The sequence below is a fragment of the Notolepis coatsorum genome (assembly GCF_963971535.1).
Source record: "Notolepis coatsorum genome assembly, chromosome: 10".
Classification (NCBI taxonomy): domain Eukaryota; kingdom Metazoa; phylum Chordata; class Actinopteri; order Aulopiformes; family Paralepididae; genus Notolepis; species Notolepis coatsorum.
The window spans coordinates 38,503,305-38,523,930 of NC_140174.1; the positions used below are offsets into that span (position 1 = coordinate 38,503,305).

A 20,626-nucleotide genomic window follows, 5' to 3' on the forward strand; every position below is an offset into this window, starting at 1 on the left:
ATCTATCTGTGTATCTATTTGTAAACCCAGGCCACTGAGATAGGACCAAACGACAGGCTGCTGGAGGATCATGACTTCACGGCGGTGACGGTCCGTGTGGTGGACCTCAACAACCACCCTCCCACGTTCTACGGGGAGAATGGCCCACAGAACAGGTTCGAGGTCACCATGTATGAACACCCGCCAGCCGGGGAGATCCTCAGAGGCTTCAAGATCACCGTCAATGATTCTGATCAGGTGGGAGCATCATTCCACCAATCAGGTCACAGTGATTATAGATTGTGTACAGCAGGGCTAACCTCGTTCCCAGTTATAAAGGAGATAAAGCCTGGTAAAGAACTACTGCCGAAAGTGTCTATGGGGTAGAATATCCGGTGTATACTTCCCCTGGAAGCTGCCTCCGAACTGACCAAACTTTTCCCGAATCTTGTCGGCAAACAAACTAGAACGTCCCGGTCATGTAGTAAATTCTTCAGGCAAAGCCGTTGCAGTGGCTTAAATGAGGAAATATTGTGCACTTAATTTTTTTTATTTTTTTTTTATCCACTTTTTCTCCTCTTTTTCTATTTTTCTCCCATCCCAATTTGTCGTGTCAATTCTCCCCTCCCCTGTCTTGAACGTTGCTCACATATGCCCCCCACAAGTATGTCGTAGGGAGGATAGAAGCCTTGCATCACATGTCCCCCCCGATACATGTGGAGGCAGCCTGTCACATCTTTTCACCTGCCAGCGCGGACTCTCATTGGCGAGGTGTAACGTGTGGGAGGCTCACACTACCCCCGCCATTTCCTGTCTCTGCTGTGCAGGCGTCCCCCAACCGACCTGTAGGAGTCGCTGTCCACAACGTCCAGATTACCACCCATCGACTTCCACCCACTAACTCTGCCAATTGACTTAGTATGACGGCCGACCCAAGCCGGAGGCAACGCAGACAGCCGGAGTCGAACCCGGTGTCCCTTGCGTTGGTGACGAGCGCAATGTCGGCTGCGCCACCCAGCCGCCCCCACTTCACATGTTTCTATAATTGTTTTGTCGAAACTGGAACGCCTGTAGCCTGTTCTTCCTGTACTTCCGTTTAGACACTTTAGGAGGCATATCTTGTCCAGCCTACAGCAGGGCTAATTGTAGCCTTAGCTTACTTCATAAAACATACATGGAGAAAACACAAAGTGAATAGCAATCTCAAGCAAGCAAGCAAAACAACACAGCCATAAACAACAACATTATGTTTAAAGCTGGTGATCTGACCACCAAAAATGGGGTTATTTATTATTATTATTATTATTTATCAAGTCTACACAAAATATAGGACAATAAGTTGTAGGTCGGAAATGATGGAATAGATTTACCAACAAAAAAGGTGTTTAGCTTGCTCATACCTTAATTAAAAGCGTGGGGCAGCACAAAATAATTCCTGGGGTGCGGCCGGGTAGCGCAGCGGACTAAGCGTCTGTCTACCACCACAGAGACAGTGGGATCGAATCCAGCTGTGGTGCTTCCGGGTTGGCCGACCGTCCATACTAACACAATTGGCAGTGTTAGCGGTTGGGAAACCCGGCGAGGGTGGGTCCTGGTCATTGTAAACAGTGACTCCTACAGTTCGGTTGGGGCGCCTGCACAGCAAGGGACTGATCTGAGAGAGGTAGTGTGATCTTCCACTCGTTACACTCTCCCAGTGAGAGTCCGTGCTGCCAGGTGAAAAGAAGCGGTGGGCTGGGTACACATGTGTCGGAGGAAGCATGTGATAGTCTCCGCCCTCCCGGACCGACGGTAGGGGGTAGAGTGCGCAACGACCAGGAAGTGGATTGGGAATTGGCATAACGACTAACATTGGGATGGGAGAAAAAAAAAATAATAATAATAATAATTCCTTGGCTCTGCTAATAATATATAATAGTATAACGTGTATGTAGCTTCCATTCAAACTGATGAGAACAAACGTGAAGTCTCATTCGCGTGAGACTCGCTCTACATACTACTCCTGGGTCCTAGTGTCCCCCAGGTTACACTATATGTTATGTGTGCACATGTATTTTATATGTTAATAAAATTGCATTTATCTATAGTCCTAATTCTGTCACTGTTTGATGTCACAAAGAAGGGTGGATCCGAAAGCTACATTTCTAACAGGTAGTAGTAGTAGTAGTAGTAGTAGTAGTAGTAGTAGTAGTAGTAGTAGTAGTAGTAGTAGTAGTAGTAGTAGTAGTAGTAGTAGTTGTAGTAGTAGTAGTAGTAGTAGTAGTAGTAGTAGTAGTAGTAGTAGTATTATAGTAGTTTATTCAGTCATCATCTCACACAATACAATATACACCATCATTTAACAATATTTGATTTTACAGTGACTGAAACGGTACAGACTGAAGCATAATGCTTATATATGCCTGTCCTATATTCTTAACAAAAATGAAGACTCCAAAACAGTATTCTAAAAGAAAATAGCAAAGAAAAACAGTATTATTCACCCTTGTAGTTTTCAAAAATGTCTTTACAAACCATTTTCTTGTAATGTAAGGAAGTATAAGTGAGCAGTAAATTATGTGCAAGGCTTTGTAGTTTAATATATCCTTACATTTATACAATATTGCTACTGACTTAGATATTTTTCCTTGAATATAGTTAACATGTTGTTTCCATGTTAATTTCTGGTCAATAATACCCCGGCCTAGACATTTTATCTCAGAAACTCTTTCTATTTTTACATCACATATGTTTTACTCGATATCCCCCTCTATTTCTTTTCGATTACCAAAAACCATAAATTTTGTTTTGTTAATATTAACATATTAATGATATGGTTTAACATCAAACCAAGTTTTGAGAATTTCAAGCTCTCAAAGCTTTCAATATCAAACAATATGAATATGATGAAAAAGTCAACAAATAATTAACTGTATTAGAAATGTTTTAATGATGAATAGTCTTCACTTTAGATTAGGGCACACAATAGCACCTGCAAATGATTTATAGATGTTTTATGAATGTATTAACAAAAATTTTTTGAACATGAACAAATAAATGGATGTATAGTCGTTTTTTCATATCCATTTTTCAAAGCATCTACAAATGTGTTACTTACTACACATTAAACAACATTATTTAATGATGAACAAATCAAGTAGAAACAATGTTGATAATGAGTTATAAATAATGTATAACTAATTTGTAAATATTATACAAATATAGTTATACATGATTTAATAATAATGTACGAATGTATATAAATGGTTTGTTCATGATTAGTTCATTATCTACAAATGCATTATAAAGGTCTTATAAAGTGTTATTATAAAGTGTTACCGAATTGGTTCTTAATTGACCTGCCTGTTTAAATAGAGGTTAAAAGAAAAAAATTTAGAATAAGAAAAAAAAAAGAAAAAATATATACAATTATATATATATGTTGACCGCCAACACAGCATAACCTGATCAAGCTGACCAAGGCTGACCGAGGCTCTCTGAAATGTTCTTTGTGTGCACTGTGAAGTAAATTTCAGAGAGCTTCAGTCAGCTTGCAGACAAGAGCGTGACCCCATTGACATTGCATTGGTTTGTGGCCAACTATCTGGAGCTAGTAGCATGGATTGTACTGAGAAAGGACTCTACCGATCAACCGATCATTGGTGAGTTGGTACGGCAAGATCATAACATTCAATCACAAACGTCTCTGTCGGCAAACAACAGGTGATTGAGATCCAATAACAGGTGATGATCATTAAATGACATCTGTGGCATTGTGCCATATTGGTTGTCAAAAACACGTCACAAGAACAAATGTGTGTTTTTCCTTTATAGGGAGCGAATGCAAAATTCAAACTGAGGCTGGTGGGGTCAGGCCGAGTGCTCCGCGTAGTCCCGCAGACTGTACTCAATGAAGCCCAGGTCACCATCATCGTAGAAGACACATCCGGTATCGATTACGAGAAGGGACCGGTCTTGTCTTTCAAGGTATATCTCAGATTTCCCGCCGAATATCTTTGCAATTTTCTCCAAAGGATTGTCATCAAATACTGTATCGATTTCTGTTCCTCAACGACTTGGTACGCCTTCCTCTTTCTGCAGCTGCTGGCCGTGGAGATCGACACGCCCGAGAGGTTCAGTGCCACCGCTGACATAGTGATCAACCTCCTGGACAAAAATGACAACATCCCAAAGTTCACATCTGAGTATTACATCGCCAGGATCCCTGAAAACTCACTGGGAGGATCCGTTGTGGTGACTGTAACGGTGAGTCCTTCGAGATTAAAACTCTGCTTTGCCGCAAAAACACGATTATATAAACCAACAATCCCCCAATGAGTGCATATTACTGAGTCAGGACCTTGGCAGAGACCACAAAGCTCTGTGTTCTCCGGCAACACAGTGATTTAATATTGCTTTCTAAGCTAAGCTATGAGGAGGTAAAAAGCTTAGGCTCCGTTAGGGTTAATCATAATATTGGGCCTTGTGGGTCACTCACCCTGCAGGGGTCAGACACATAGAGGGGCCCTGCTACCGGTAGGGTCCAAATCCCCCCCCATACATTGAATATGAGCAGATCCTATTGGGTTATCCTCAGCCAGTTCCAATCAGTTAAATGGACCAGCCTTCATGACCTTGGTTAAGATGTTTTGTCCCTCAACACAGATGACTATCAAAACACTGGATGATGCTAATACAGATTTTTTTTTATGTTTGTAATGATGATGGTTAGAAATAATTCTCTTTAACCTGTGTTTTCAATTATTATTTATTTTATTTGTTCTCACCCTCCAGGCAAATGATCCAGATTCAGGGCCTTGGGGAGAAGTCAAATACACAATTTATGGATCAGGATCTGATTTGTAAGTGGTGCACTGTACTCCTGCCAGTTCAGATTCAATCAGATCAAAACCCTGTTACTCTTGAGTCGCCTTGAACTCGTCTAAATGTACAGTATTTTGTGGGTGAAAATGGTATAGTACAATAGTCACATTCTATATTTATTCTGTTACAGTTAGAAAGTGAGGAACATCTGATGAAAATAAAACTAGAATTGTATCTGCAAATACCAAAATGTACGTATACTTGTACTTGGTCTGAAAAGAAAGGTGATATTGGGACACATAGGCCTACTGTATGTAAGGTCCATTACTTCAACTCTTGACCCAGTACTGGTGCTCAGGTCCTTTGGGTTAACAATAGCCTGCCTTCAACACAGTGTTTTCTCTTCTATCCGAGAAGTAAGCAGGAAACCAGCATGGTTTCTCTCTGCCTGTGTTCCTCCACTGACACAAACAGCTTACTCTGAGATGGCAGCAAGACACTGGCTAATCTCCTAATTGGATTGGAAGGTAAAAAATAGACTGCCTGGCCCGTCTCACATAGGGAGAGCCAATTAACATGCAATGTGACAGCTGGAGCCTCAGGACGGGAGCTTCAGAGAGGCGAGGCGGCACAAGGTAAAACAGAAAGTGCTAATTTATGCTCGTCGCCTGGCAGAGATTTCAGTTAATTGTGTGAAAGCTATCAGTTTCAAGGCATCCTGTTAATTTTCACAGTGCAGAAAAGTGGAAAGAGGGAGAGCTGAATAAGAGCTGCAGTCACACGGTTATGAGCCACATTTGAATGATTAAGATATTAATAACTATTATAAAACCCAGTTCAAAAACAGCTCTGACCATTTCTCAGGATTGTGGTGGTTTGGTCCGATCACGCTTGATTGATGACGGCTCCCTTTCAGCTCAAGTGCCATTTTATTTTCCATTCAATCAATACATGTTTTGCTATAAACTACCAAATCTATCAAATGTATCCTACTTGGTTAGAAAGCTTGACTAATCGACTAACTAGCAAACTAGGTTAGACCATCCAAATATGTGTGTTTTATTGAACTATACCCATGAGTATGGCGCTAATCATTCACTTGCATGAAACAGTTAGCATTAGCTTTTCTATGCAAACATTTTGAGCTTATTATTAACTACCCCAGTAGTCTGCTAGTTATCTTGACTAATCGGCTAACTAGCAGACTAGGGTAGACCACCCATATCTGTATTTTTATTGAACTATAGCACCCACTATTGACCTTCCATCCACTTACATAAAAATGGTTAGCATTAGCTTTGCTATGCTACAGTTTTGAGTGCATAGTGGAGCCATGATTTCAGGCCTGCTCAAAAAATTGTGAACACAAAAATGGTGAAAAACAGTCAAACGTCCTAACTCCACAATTCAGTACTACTGTAGATATGTTCACATGTTTTCAGCATCTTATAATATATAATGTGTTTAGAAACACGTTTACAGGGACTATAATGGTTCTTATTAAAAGGTTAATGTTGTTATTATTAGTAGTTAAAGGTTAAGTTCTGAATTTCTGACCCCTACTTGCCCTTTTTCCTACCTGGTGTTGTCAATGGGTAGAGTTATTTCTCAGCACAATGCATGCTGTTCATCCAGCCCAGGATACACAGCTCTTGCTAGTTAGCCACAAAACCAATGTAAAGTAATGGGGCCATGCTCCAGTCGGGCTTGTACACAATAGAGCATGGCCCCATTACTTTACATTGATTTTGCGGCTAACTAGATGGAGCTGCAGGTATCCTGTATGAAGAACAGCATGGATTGTGCTGGGAAAGGACTGCCGATCGATAACATCATTGGTTAGTAGGAAATAGTTACTGTATATGTTTTGTTTGTGTGATTTGAATTAAACGGTCTGTTAACCACAGATAACAGCAAAATGATGACTTTAATGTTAGTCTTCACTCTGTCATTGAGGACCAATATGAAGAAAGTTTTACATTAGCAAAGGTTGGAAGTGGCATTATTTTTAAATCAATGATTGTACTGCATGTTATTGGATGGAGTTTTTATAAACAACCCCAGGATGGGTCAGGGTCGGTACAACATGTCACTACTGTCCAGGAATAGAGAGTAATGGCATTTGGATACAAAAATATAATAAAATGCTATTTTTGTCCATTTTGCGCATTCATTTTTTTACTGTAGCTGCGCAGTAGGTCTACAGCCAAGCACCCATGGCAAAAATAAATGTATCACTTCACAAATTGTTTTATGCGCTGAATCTGTTTTATAATGCTCTTAAATGTTAAATGTTCATGAAATTGCTACTTATTATTACTTTTAGATTTAATTGCTGTACTGCATTATTATAATGTATTATTGTGTTTTATTATTATTGTATTTTATCTGTAGTGGTAGGACACCCCTGCCCAGGGACTACAGATGCAAATGAGCTTGAAGCTAACAGGAATTTTACAGTTGAATTTAAGTTGTGCGTGATCACTGCCATATAAAGAGTAAACTAAATGAAGCGAATCCTCAATAGTCAATATTGTGGTCATAATACACTAATACACATGCTATTTTTGTATTGTAGATTCTCTATTCACCCTTCGTCAGGCACCATCTCCACCCAGCCCTGGGCCACCCTGGACGCTGAGGTCAAGTCCAAGTACAACTTCTACGTCAAGGCTGAGGACTCGGAAGGGAAGTACAGCTTGACCGAAGTTTTCGTTACCGTCCTCGATGAGAACGACCATTCTCCAGAGTTTGCAGACGAATACCTGGACAGAACTATGATTATCGGTGCACCTGTCAGAGTAGAGGTAACATTTGGTGTGATGCCAGTCGAAATTTAATTACAAGCAAATAAAGGACCTAGAAACACATTTGTTCAATGTAATTGACCTATCTCAAGGGAGAGGATGGTCAACGGGTCAATTACTTGGACACTTGGTCATTGCACACAACACAGGTATATACCTCTGTATATGATTGGTTTGTCTTTGCCACTAATGCAGGCGGTGGACGACGACGCAGAGTCGCCAAACAACGTGATCGAGTACTCCATCATGGAAACCAACCCAGACAACATTTTTGAGATCAACGCTGACACAGGAGAGATCAGGCTCAAGTCTTACGTCAAGTCCATGGAGATAGTTCAGAACATCACCAAGCAGAAGACCTGTAAGTGGTCCCTGGTGATCCAGGCCAGGGACAGAGGCTCCCCGTCCTTCAGCACGACAGCCGTGCTCAACATCGATATCACCGAGGCGGTAAGACTCCATGACTTCCTCTGAGTTGTAGTTTCTAAGCACGCTTTGCAGCGCTATGCCTAGCTAGCCAGCAATGTACAGGCAATATTGGCTTTAGATTCAAGCAATATTCCCATTTCATGAAAAAATGTATTATGCTCCAAGTATGGGCCTGCTTATACTTAGTCACTTCCACTTCAACAACAGCATCTTGTTTTAAGAGATATTATTTTAAAGGGATAGTCCACCCATTTTAAGAAACTGGAAGTAATTTCAGTCCATACAGAAAGCACTTCAGTGTTTTGGGTTTTTGAGATATTGGGAGTAGATATTATTTGCATTTGTTAGCAATGCTAGTGAAAGTCAATGGGGTTTCAAACCATTTATCAGAAGATCACCCGCTGCACCTTCTGAGCAGCTATGATAGTTAACTATATATATTATAGAAGGACTTAAATGTGATTTCTTTCAGAGAAATGGGTTGAAACCCCATTGACGTCTACTAGCATTGCTAACAAATGCTAATCATTTCTATAGACCACTGCACTTCCGCGTTACATTGAGCTCATGGAGGAGAGAGCGAGGGGAGAAAATGAATGAATGTGGATGAGAGCCTTGACATTAAGTGGTTGTAGCTACGGCTGTGGGGGTGCTGGAGACATGATCCAATAGAAGTTTTAAAGCTGTCAATCGATTAAAATATTTAATCTGATTAATCACATGATTGTCCATAGTTAACACTTTCAGCGCCAGACCCGAGGATAGTCGGGTTAACTCGCCAGCAGTTGAGCGCCATACCAGAGTATAGTCGGGTTTTCATCGTTATTTATTTTATTCGATATTTTTTATTCATTTCAGGTTCACGGACCTCTGTGTTACCATAGGAAATCATTCTGAGATCGCTAGAGTGCAATACCGGCCGCATCCTGCTAGGTGGCAGTATCGCCCACCCTTTGAAACCTTATTGCACACCGTGTGTTTTGGTTCAGGCAAGTCTAGCGGTTCACCCGATCACATTGTCATTGTTTGTAGAGCTATATCTATATTCTATATTATAGCTATGGATACAATACTATGGTCATTTGACAGTAACTATCTTCTGTCCAAGATGCAAAAAAGAATAATTTTTTTCCTGAATACGTTTGCGCGTTATGCCGTGGTGAATATAAGTATAATTTCGGAATGATCCGGGCTAATTCCTGGGAGGCTGGTTATAGGGCTCAACGTGAATTCTACTAAAAGCATTGGCGTTTCGTCCCTGGACACGCTACTATTTCCAAATCAAATGTATATAATAGGTATTATGTTTCATCATGAATGCATGAAAGGGGGGGGGGGGTCGTTTCTGATGATTTGATTGCCAGTAACAGCATTCGTATTGAACACCACACACACAGATCAGCTGGATCGGTATGAAAACATTGTACGATCAAGCTGGAATTGACGTCAGATAGTCCTTACCTGTGGTCAGGGGTATTCCAAAAAGAATATTCCAATTGTTTGATCCATCTGATGTCCATCTGGTCCACGACATAATCCAGCACAACACATGCATCGATTGTCCCGAAAACGATTCAATGCGATCGAGTGAAACCCTAGGCTTCCCTGTACTAAAAAACTGCGCCCGGAGCAGTTTAAATGTAACACCCGGTCTGGAACAGGGTTTACTGCACTCTCGATACTCCCTACTAGCAGGATCTGGCCGGTACTGCACCCTCTGGGTCCCAGGCAGTATGCCTTTTAACAGCAACATACAGGTCCGTGACATTGAATAGAATATAAAAATTTTAAAAAAGGAAAAACAATCCAAAAACGTATATATACGTTTTTTGGCCCTTAACGGTTGGCGCCCAATAACGTATATAAGCGCCTTTGGCCGTGAAAGAGTTAAAGCGGTGGCCCATTGAGTACAAGGATGGCTTACACCACTGGCGTCCAAAATGTTAACTCGCGATTAATCACAAATGAATCGCATAATTTGTATCTGTTCTAAATCTATCTTAAACAGATCTTTTTCAAGTTTTAATACTCTTATCAACATGAGAGTCAACAAATGCTTGCTTTATGCAGCCATTTAACACAAAAGGATGACCCTCATACATTGCAAATTTGCATCAAATTCAAAACAGAGTGATGCACAAAATAACTTAAGAAAATAATAATTTAAAACAATGAATAAAGTGTGCATGAAATAATAGGGGAAAGAAAACGTTAGGAGCTATTCACCCACACAAGGGCTGAGGACTCACACCCCTGCCCCCCCGCCCTCTCTCTCACACACACACTCACACACACACACACACACACACACACACACACACACACACACACACACACACACACACACACACACACACACACACACACACACACACACACACACACACACACACACACACACACACACACACACACACACACACACACACACACACACACTCTCCCAGATCTCTTTCTCTCTTGCCCCTTCCTTCCTCCCTCCCTCTCTCTCTCTCTCTCTCTCTCTCTCTCTCTCTCTCTCTCTCTCTCTCTCTCTCTCTCTCTCTCTCTCTCTCTCTCTCTCTCTCTCTCTCTCTCTCTCTCTCTCTCTCTCTCTCTCTCACACACACACACACACACTTTGAGTCAGAAACAAACATAGTATCAATGAGAGTATCAATAATACACCTGAGTGAAGCTGGTAAAAAATATATAGTTATTTTTTATTGTTATGTTATTTTTTTGTTTTATATATAAATATTGTAAGAAATAGTGGCGTTAACGTGTTAACTTTGACAGCCTTAATACGCATGATCTTTTAAATCAGCCCTCAAAACTCACCTTTTCAATCTTGCTTTTGACCTCTAATTCTGTCGGTGTTATTTTATTTTATTTTTGTCATGTATTATTTTTGTTCTGTTTTTTGTTTTGCCATAGTTTGTCTCTCCTGCCCATGTAAAGCGTCTTTGAGCACCTGGAAAAGCGCTATATAAAATAGATGTATTATTATTATTATTATTATTATTATTCTCCTGAACACGGAGAGACCAGTTCCAAGTCGATCGGCACTTTCTCCGCCGAGCTATAGTTACTTTTTCGCACCTACTATTGATGAACCTAGACTCCGTGGGCAATTTGCACAACCGTAGTTCGGGAGTAGGTGCGGAAAAGTGACTATAGCTCGGCCGAGAAAGTGCCGATCGACTTGGGATTGGTTGCTCCGTGTTCAGGAGACTCAGGCGTATAAAAGTCTATTGGATCATGTCTCCAGCACCCCCACAGCCATAGCTAGAACCACTTAATGTCAAGGCTCTCATCCACATTCATTCATTCCCCCCCCCCGCTCTCTCTCCCATGATTTCAGAATACCGGAAGTGTTGCGGTGGTCTATAAGTCCAATACCTGACAAACCAAAACATGCCACCCAGTTTGTGACAAATCAGATATAGGCTACTTAACTTTTTTCAGGTGTTTTCTCTAAAAGGTTTTCTCTGAAATACCATAGCTTCCAAATGACCAGTAGCCATTGTTACATCATCATCAGAATGTTCAGTTCTTAAACTTCCATCTTACATGTGAGATTGTTGTTTCACATTAACCCATACACTGTACTGTACAGTATATTAGGGCTGTCAGTTCTTTCCACAAAATAAGGTTAGAGTGATTCCAAAGAGAAAGACAATGTGTTAGAATTAATTCAAAGAGTGTTAATCATGCAGTGAGAGCAAGGCACCTGTAATATCAATTTTGAATTTGATCACGTCATTACAGTTCGATCAGTTAACAATTTGCCAGGTTCGTTCAATAGTCTGATATTCTGGGGGATTTTTTTTTAAAGGTGACAGCCCTATACACTGTATTATGTGTCATCTGTTTGCATCCCATTATCATTCATGTCTTCACACTACCATGTTGAGATGACGCTCGGCCTGTCTTTTGGTGTTGTCTCTTGTGTTGTTGTGTATTGTGCTTTCAGATCAAAGCTCGAATGTTTGCATACTTCTTGGGCCTAAGCAAGCGACCCCTGACTGTTTTTGGGATCTGTTTGAGCATTGTCATGTCCATGGTCTTATTAACGATCTGTATATCCACCATTCTGTACTGTAACTCGACCAAAAGGTCACGCATCAACCCAGAGAGCAGTTACATCAAAGTCATCCGCAGGATCAAATGAGGGATAGTTTGATCATATCGCTAAAAAAAAGTATATCTATTTATTTTTCTACTGGTGTCTTTTGTCTGTAAAAGAGTACTGGAGCACATTTTACAGGACTGTCTTTTATAAATATATTACCACAAGTTTATATTTTTTCACTCATGGTCACCATGAAACAAATATTCTCTCTTCGATTTTTCAGAATCCGATTTTTTTTATACTTTAATATTGATATTCTTAATATTTTGCACAAGCGCCATAATTGTATCATAATTGTGATGATTGTTTTTTACACGAGACTCACGACTCAGCGTTGACTGTCTGAACACAAAAATGTGACTAAGACGCAGGCCTCTACTTTCCACATTTTCTACGATCCACATTTGCATGACTAATCTCTTATTTTTAATAGGATTTTTCATACAAATGTATATTGCACTCCCACAAGTACTGAGTAACTCGTTGCAGTGCAAGTGCAACTTCACTGTGAGACAATCCATGATGCAGCTCTCCCATTAAGCATATGCCTAAAATAAAATGCTAACGTGCCGCGCTGTCAGACGCATTCCCAACAACCAGTACTGTAGCGTAGTTCCCTAGCTTCCCTTCAGCTGCCCCCAAAAAGACCAAGAGTTGAGTGTGTGTGTGTGTGTGTATGTGTGTGTGTGTGTGTGTGTGTGTGTGTGTGTGTGTGTGTGTGTGTGTGTGTGTGTGTGTGTGTGTGTGTGTGTGTGTGTGTGTGTGTGTGTGTGTGTGTGTGTGTGTGTGTGTGTGTGTGTGTGTGTGTGTGCGTGTGCATGTGTGTGCGTGCGTGCGTGCGTGCGTGCGTGTGTGTGGGGGGGTGATTATCACGCCTGTTGTATTGTAGACATGTTGTCTGGGCCTCCTCTGTCAGTGCTGTGTGCGTTCCATCTCTCATGCTTGCATTGCTTTTGGACAAAATGGCGACTAGAGACGCTTTCATTCAGTCCCGCTTGGACTTGATTAAAAGTGTTCTATTTGTGCTCTTTTTACAGACTTCACTCAAGGGGCCTATGGCAGCCTTTTTAATGAAAAGTAGGAGCAGTCATATGAAAGCCCTAGGCGTGGTCACTGGTATTGTTAGCGTGTTGGTAGGGGTGACTGTCTTGATCTCTACGGCTATGTACTTGCGGAACACAAAGTCCAACAGGATCATGCCGGTGCGCCGCGTCATCGTCCGGAGGCGACCCAGGGGCCGCCCGTCGTGGACCTTCGCGGCGCCCCTCTTCAAAGCCAACGACCCGGCGGACAAGTTCCCTGCTGGTGACGCAGCGGAGGGCGACCCTAGCCGGATCAATGGCAGCCCCCGACGCGAGCCTCCGCCCCCTAGCCTGCCCCCTCCTCCTCCCTGCGAGAGGCACTGGGCACTACCCACCGTCTCTGGTGCACTGGCATCCAAAGGCTCCAGGAAATCTAAATCAGGTCGCAGCAAAGAGGGAAACCTCAGCTCCGCCTTAGTCTCAGAGCTCAAAATGAAGCTGGAGCAGAAAATCATTGAAAGCAACCAAGGTTATTACTAATTCTCCCTAAACATCTTTTTGTTTCTTCAAGATTGCTGGACACTTGAATCATTCCATGTTGTTAACTAAAAAGACATAATTTCTACTGTTCCTCTGCTGTTGCAGGAACGTTATCTAACCTCAACATGATGATCTGGTCGGGCCTTTAAAAAGAGGCTCTGGTGAGCATTTCTGTCAAATTAATGTACCTCACACAGGCAATTGACCTATCTCAAACCACACCCTCTTTTCTTGATCCTCCAATCACAACTGTTGCTTCGCTCGGACAAACAAAAGGAAAGCAACAGTTGCGATTGGAGGATCAAGAAAAGAGGATGTGGTTTGAGATAGGTCAATCATAGGATTTACAACAGCCAAGGTTCCTACTAGGGATGTCCGATATTATCGGCCTACCGATATTATCGGCCGATATTGGCATTAAAATGTAATATCGGAAATTATCCGTATCGGTTTTCACAAAAAAATTATTTAACCTTTATTTACCCAGGCAAGCAAGTAAGAACAAATTCTTATTTTATTTATTGTCAAAAGTATGCATAATGTTGTGTTAATTCCACGACAAGAGATATGTAATGGGACCCTGCATATATCGGTATCGGAAATTAAGAGTTGGACAATATCGGTATATCGGATATCGGTAAAAAAGCCAATATCGAACATCCCTAGTTCCTACACATTTTTGTTCGTCAAATTCCATTACTTTTCCAGGTTTTCCATGACTGTCGGAACTCTGTAAAACATCGGAACTGACCAAAAATGTTATCTGTCAGTGTGCCAAGGAAACTATAAAAGAAGGAAGGGTCATCACGACATTGAGTTGAATGGGATTGCCATCTCCTTGTTTATGACCATTTTATAATTTAAACACGTTATTACCTCGGTTGTCAGAATCATCAGCAATTTGTTGCATTGTTAACTAGCTAATGTTTTATACTGTATATTGGTTTATGTCTATTTCCTCAGATAGTTGCTATATTTGTTGTATTATTTACATCTCCCATATAGGCTTCAATAGAACTGGCACCAAAGTCTGGCACCAAGTAGAGCATAGAATGCTGTAGTGTATTACACAATTAAACAGCAGTGCACTCAAAACTAACCCAGTTTAGCAAGCTACCTCTCTCCTCAATAAGGCGAACGGGATCCTTCTAGATAATTCACTGCACTGTCATCTTGAGGAGGATTACATCCTGTGAACGTCAAATACTGATGTACAGTAAGTGGCCTAGGAGAGGATTACAGAGAATTACTTACTGTATACATACTGTATGATCCTATTATATCCTGAAATGTTAAATGCTCCAAGTTTTTTATTTATTAAAAAAACAAAACAATGACAACAAAAAGAAACGTTATTGCACCCCACATGTTTAACATGCATTTGATTGTCCTTGCACGGTGGAGCGTGCAGCTGAATTTCAGTTATTACAAATACCAGTCCTTGACATGAAGTGCTAAAGGACCCTTGTAGTAGTACCATTTTTCTTTTTTTTACTGTGTTTGTCATATCGGCTGCTTTGAGAGCTGAGGAGTTGCGTTTTTGTACAATTATGATGTGCCACTGTAGGCTTTAAAAAGAACAGAAGCTAACTTTTTTTCCTTCAGTTTTCATATGAACTTTTGTGTCAGCCTGTAGAAATGCTTTTATATGACATATGGGTCTTTTTAATTTTTAATGTACAGTGTTGTATGATTTCCGTTCCCTCTGGGCCTGTTTTTATTAAGAGACTCCGGCACGTAGGCTACTCCCTGAGGAATCCTGCTGCAATAAACATCTAACAGCATTAACAAGAGTACATAACGTATTATGTAGATTATCTATAGGTACTCAAATTAATTATTGTCTTCATACAGTAACTCCAACCCGGGAATTACTGTGCCTAAAATGTGTCACATGCTTGACCGTTTTGTGTGCTACATATTTAAATTGCATGGAAATTTGCTATGTAGATTCTTACGGCGTCTATTCTAGTGTCTAGACAGTGATTGCTTAATGTACAACACCGCTAATCGATCTCCCATCACTGTTCACCGCCTTCCATTGTAGGCAAATCAGTTTAATGTGATTTTGTCAATGTAATGAATCTCTCTTATCCTGTCCATATATATAAATCGGTGTACTATATACAGTATTACTATATACGGTATTACACATGCCTGTCCCTTTTATGAAGTGACATCTTTGCATTGTCTTTGTACTTGTGATTTTGAATAAATATTTGAAAATACTTGTGTTCTTGTGGTTACATTTTGTGCGATTCTATTCATATGAGGTAGTATGATATCAGAAAGAATGTATCATGATGTCGAATTATGAAGAGAGGTTAAAAGTGCTTCTCCTTCCAAAAAATCCCATTGACCCTATTCACACGGTGGCCATTTGGCTCTTATGTCATGCTCAGGTTGGGATTCCCAAGGTTTGAAAGGAATCCCAAACTGAGTATGACATAAGAGCAAAATTGCCGTGTGAATAGGGTCGATTGCTATCTAAACTACTGTATTAACATCACATTCAACTCTGTGCTGCGGACCTGCGGTCCTTTGTTCTACTGAAAACCCCTCTAGAACCCCCCCCAAAAACAACCTCCCAGAAGGTCATGGTGTAATAGGCTTTTGAGTTTTGGCTGACAACCGTTGAGTTATAAAAACCGAGCTCGACTCACACAGTTGGGTAAATGACTACCGAGAAAGTGATCTGGGGTCATTAAAAGCAGAATCCACTCTTTTATTTGTTAAAAAAAAAAAAAAGCAATGTCACAGATATTTATATACAACATAGATATTCCACAAGAGATGTGTGCATTGAGTGAGCATATCATTGTAAATAAAACAATCATTGATATTTGTGCTCTATTTTAGTATATTGACATGATGAAATAATATTGCTCTGACAACAGGCATAATATAACATCATATTCAGATCTATCTATAAAACTGTCATTGATAATAAAAAAAATATTGAAAGTGCAGCGTATTTGACTGCATAAAGAAAGCTGTAACATTCTGTGACCCTGTAAGGTGTTTTTAATGTTCTCTTGGAATTCTATCTTGGATTTCTAGAACCCCTGTAACAAAATGGACAGTAACCAATTATTACATTATCATTAGAATGGTTGGTTCTCAAAATGATGCCTTGTGGCATGTAAACCTGTGCACTTGAAACGGTTAAATGGAAATATCATGGCCTACTCTACCGGTTAAGACATGGGACAGACAGGAGTCAGATAGAGAAGCCCTCTCTAATCTCCTTACCAGTGTATGTACAAACGCGCGCAAAAATGCACGCTTATGCAACCAAATCCTCTTGAGTAATTGTGCTACAAAATCTGAGTATATGTCTCAGCATTCATCTTTAAACTCCCCGTTAATCCTCCCCATCCCATAATTTTACAGGAGAGTGGATTGGGGGGGAAAGAAAACAGTGAAAATCCTTGTTCAAAATGAATTGGAAAGAATAGTAGAGAATTGGTCACTGTCTGATTGAACCTTTCACAGCCTTCAAATGTCCTTAATTTAAATGAAATGAGAGACAGAGCACCCAGTTACATTTTACTGTTACCTGAAGGTAACAACCATGAAGAGGAAACATACAATATGTATGTAACACATATTTCACCTAGTTTTGAATTCAGGAGAGTGTGTGACTTTTTCATTAAGTATCAAAACATTAGCAACAACAAAATAATAATAATAGCCCACTGAAGTATCAAATACATTTTAGAACAAACATTTGATTCTGTGTTGTGCATTTAGAAATACACAATAAGCAAACTCTCCCTGATAATATGGAAGAAAGGCATTTCAATCTTGAGCTGATAGCTTAAAGGGGCACTTCACCAAAAAACAATGCTGATTTATTTTGCACATAATCTCACACACATCCAAAACAGTTTTGCACACATGCATTTAGTTTGACGGTTATTGAGGATAAATTAGTTTGAATATGGCCACTTGTGATGTCATCGGGGACACTGAATACTTGTGTTGTGTTAATTACAACTCAATACAATTATAAGGTCCCTATAAATCCCTATAAGACAAGGCATTGCTATGTTTTCATCTACGTAATTTCATGGAGCTGTAATTAACACAACACAAGGATTCAATGCCCCCGATGATCACCGGTGGACCATATTCAAACGAATTTGCTCTCAATAACTGTCAAACTAGATGAATGTGTGCAAAACTGATTAGAGTTTTTGGATGTGTGTGGGATTATGTGCAAAATAAATCAGTGTTGTTGTTGTTTTGGTTGGTGAAGTGCCCCTTTAAGCTTTACACACACATTCTAAAGCTTGTGTCTCACTCAAGACTATACTTGAAAAACAAACTTCCATTATAGGATTTCTCACACTGCTACAGCTAATACAGCTGGGCACCGCCACCCCCTTTGCCTTTATCATCTGACCTCCGCCTCGTTATCCTGTCTTCCCCTGAGTCTCTGCACAGGCCCTCATCACTGGCTGCCTGCATGCTGTCAAAGGTACCCTGCCTCTCCCCCTCCGGCAGGTCCTCCCCGTGAAGCCTGCGTCTCTTACAGATATCAGCGCACTGCTGGATGCAGTTGAACCTGGCGTCGGTGGTACAGGCATACATGCCAGCTGGCACTGCCAGCACCATGGCGCACACAATCACTATGATGTGGATGAGTCGCTCCCTCTGTTCCAGCTCGCTGATGTCGCTTCCCGTCACAAACATGATGCACTGGCCTTCCCGGGGAGGCTGGTTCTTCAGAGTCACGCAGACTTCGTACTTGGTGACGGGCTGCAGGTCGCTGACAGAGTAGGTGTTGATGCCGGGGCCGATGTAGATCATCTCCTTCTTGTGCGAGTCATATTTCCCAAAGTGGATGGTGAACCAGGTTTCCGCCGGGTCGTCCGTCACTGCGTACCACTCCAGGGTGATGCCGTAGACCGTCTGCTTGGCTATACGGATGTCGATGAAGACACTGTCGTCAGGTGACACCATGGGGAATGGCGGGGGGATGGGAATGGAGGAGTTGAAGGATTTGACGTTGACCAGGAAGGCAACAGAGGAGTTCCCGATGAAGTTGTTGGCCATGCAGGTGTACGCTCCCCTGTCTGCCAGGTGAAGGGAGGGGATCACCAGCTGAGACCTGATGGTCTCCTCATCCACATGTGTCTCTGTCACTGAAAAAACAGCAGGTACATACAGTTAGAACAGTCATAACAAATGCAGCAAACAAGCACAAAGTATTTGGCCTTTACCTACAGTAAGAACAGGCATAACAAATGCAGCAAACAAGCACAATTGTCAGTATTTGGCCTTTACCTAGTAAGAACAGGCATAACAAATGCAGCAAACAAGCACTATTGTTGGCCTGTGGCCTTTATTTATCCAAAGCACATCCATACTTCCATTACATGGCTCTTGTCTCATGTTTGTCAACATTTGACACAGAAATGTAGGCATACCACAGCAGAGCACTGTGCATGTGAAATGCATGTTGGTCCAACAAGGCTCTATATAGAGGCATATTGTTACTAAATCGTATAACAGATGCGGCCTACACGCTGTAGTAATAATAATAATAATAATAATAATCTTCATTTATATAGCACCTTTCATACACGGAGTGCAACTCAAAGTGCTTAGATGATATCATGACTCATATCGCCGTTCGACAGCAATTTAATGGATGAAAAAAGAAAAAACGTACCCGCAAATCCTCTTATAATCTTCAAACTGTACATCCACTGAATGGTGGGGTCAGGCCTGGCCTCGACGATGCACGTGAGTGTGACGTTCGTCCCCAGTGGCAAAGTGATGTTCGTCTCTGGGGCAGAAGCCACGGGCTTTGTGCACGTTTTCAACTGGAGCTCGTGGAAGAACTTCCCGGTTTTGGAGCCGGGTCCCGAGCAAGTCAAGTAGGAGTTCATCAGAATGACAGGAGGGCTGACCGCCCTGATGAATTCGACAAAGCCTTTAAGACGGCAGTCACACAGCCAGGGGTTGTCATGCAGCGCCAAAACCACATTGGACACCATGCCGTCCTTCCCCCATGTTTTCTCGGTCGTTTGGTAAAGCGGCCAGTTCATGAAGACATCTTTTGATATTACAGTAAGCTGATTGAAGGATAAATCTAAGTAGGTCAGACCCGGTAAATGCTTCAGCGCGTATTCCGGGAGCACGTCTAGACGATTGTGCTTCAGGTCCAGAATCTTGAGACTCGGCGTGTCTTGGAACGCTGTCCATGGTACTGAACGCAGTTTGTTTCCCTGTAGTCTCAGCTCTGTGAGGTTCGCAAGCCCTTCGAAGCATTTGATGTTCATTAGGGTGATGTCGTTGAAATTGAGCCACAAAAACTCTAAGGCACGAATTTTAGAAAATGACCCGCGGGGTAATTCAGTCAGGTGCGAATTTTCTATTCGGATTTTTGTAAAATCATTTGAAATGTCTTCTGGAATGTGTCCCATGGCGGTTTCCATACAAAGTAGCGACCTAGAATGAAAGAAATTACAAAAGCAGGGGGGGGGGAGTTATGATATAATGCGAGGTTATGAAAGTTGTATATTATCTAGGGGTGGTCGATGTGTGTAGTTTTAAAAATGTTGTATTATGGAATATTGTAATTAAGTTAATAAGCGAAAACGGAGCAACCTTTTTTAAGGGTTCCCCAACTTTGCGTATTACAGTTTAAACAGTGTCTTACCTTCCCAAGCTGTCATTTGTGCAGGAACAACCGGTCAAACAATTCGATGATCCAGAAGTTATCAAACAGAATCCTACAACCAGAGGTAATGCGACATAGAAGGTGGCCATATTCCTAGGGATGCATGTGAAGTAGGCCTGTCCGAGCAGAGCATGCCCACGGGTTCAGCGCAAGAAAGCCTATTACTTTAATCTGCCTTGACGCAATGCTTAACACACTGACATGTGAGACACACCGGAAATGTATATATTTAGCAATG

At 41.3% G+C, this 20,626-nt stretch overlaps 2 protein-coding genes across 2 annotated transcripts in view; one reads left to right on the plus strand and one right to left on the minus strand.

The window, feature by feature from the left end:
- The window catches only part of LOC311235539 (cadherin-related family member 1a), a gene marked incomplete at both ends in the record, with an annotated part of 31,207 nt that extends 17,513 nt beyond the window's left edge, over positions 1–13,694 (plus strand). Inside the window, 7 exons of the mRNA XM_084323007.1 lie at positions 31–237; positions 3,793–3,945; positions 4,060–4,224; positions 4,753–4,820; positions 7,361–7,589; positions 7,785–8,039; positions 13,170–13,694. Of these exons, the coding sequence (XP_084179133.1) occupies positions 31–237; positions 3,793–3,945; positions 4,060–4,224; positions 4,753–4,820; positions 7,361–7,589; positions 7,785–8,039; positions 13,170–13,694 (1,602 nt within the window). The remainder of the gene's footprint in view (positions 1–30; positions 238–3,792; positions 3,946–4,059; positions 4,225–4,752; positions 4,821–7,360; positions 7,590–7,784; positions 8,040–13,169) is intronic.
- Positions 13,695–18,056: 4,362 nt separating this feature from the next.
- lrit2 (leucine-rich repeat, immunoglobulin-like and transmembrane domains 2) lies at positions 18,057–20,426 on the minus strand (the record flags this gene model as incomplete). Its single annotated transcript, XM_084323828.1, has 3 exons — positions 20,368–20,426; positions 19,375–20,156; positions 18,057–18,844 (listed from the first exon to the last, which is right to left on the minus strand). Exons 2-3 carry the CDS (start codon positions 20,141–20,143, stop codon positions 18,057–18,059), a joined length of 1,557 nt encoding a protein of 518 aa, XP_084179954.1. The 5' UTR covers positions 20,144–20,156; positions 20,368–20,426.
- Between the last annotated feature and the right edge of the window lie 200 nt (positions 20,427–20,626).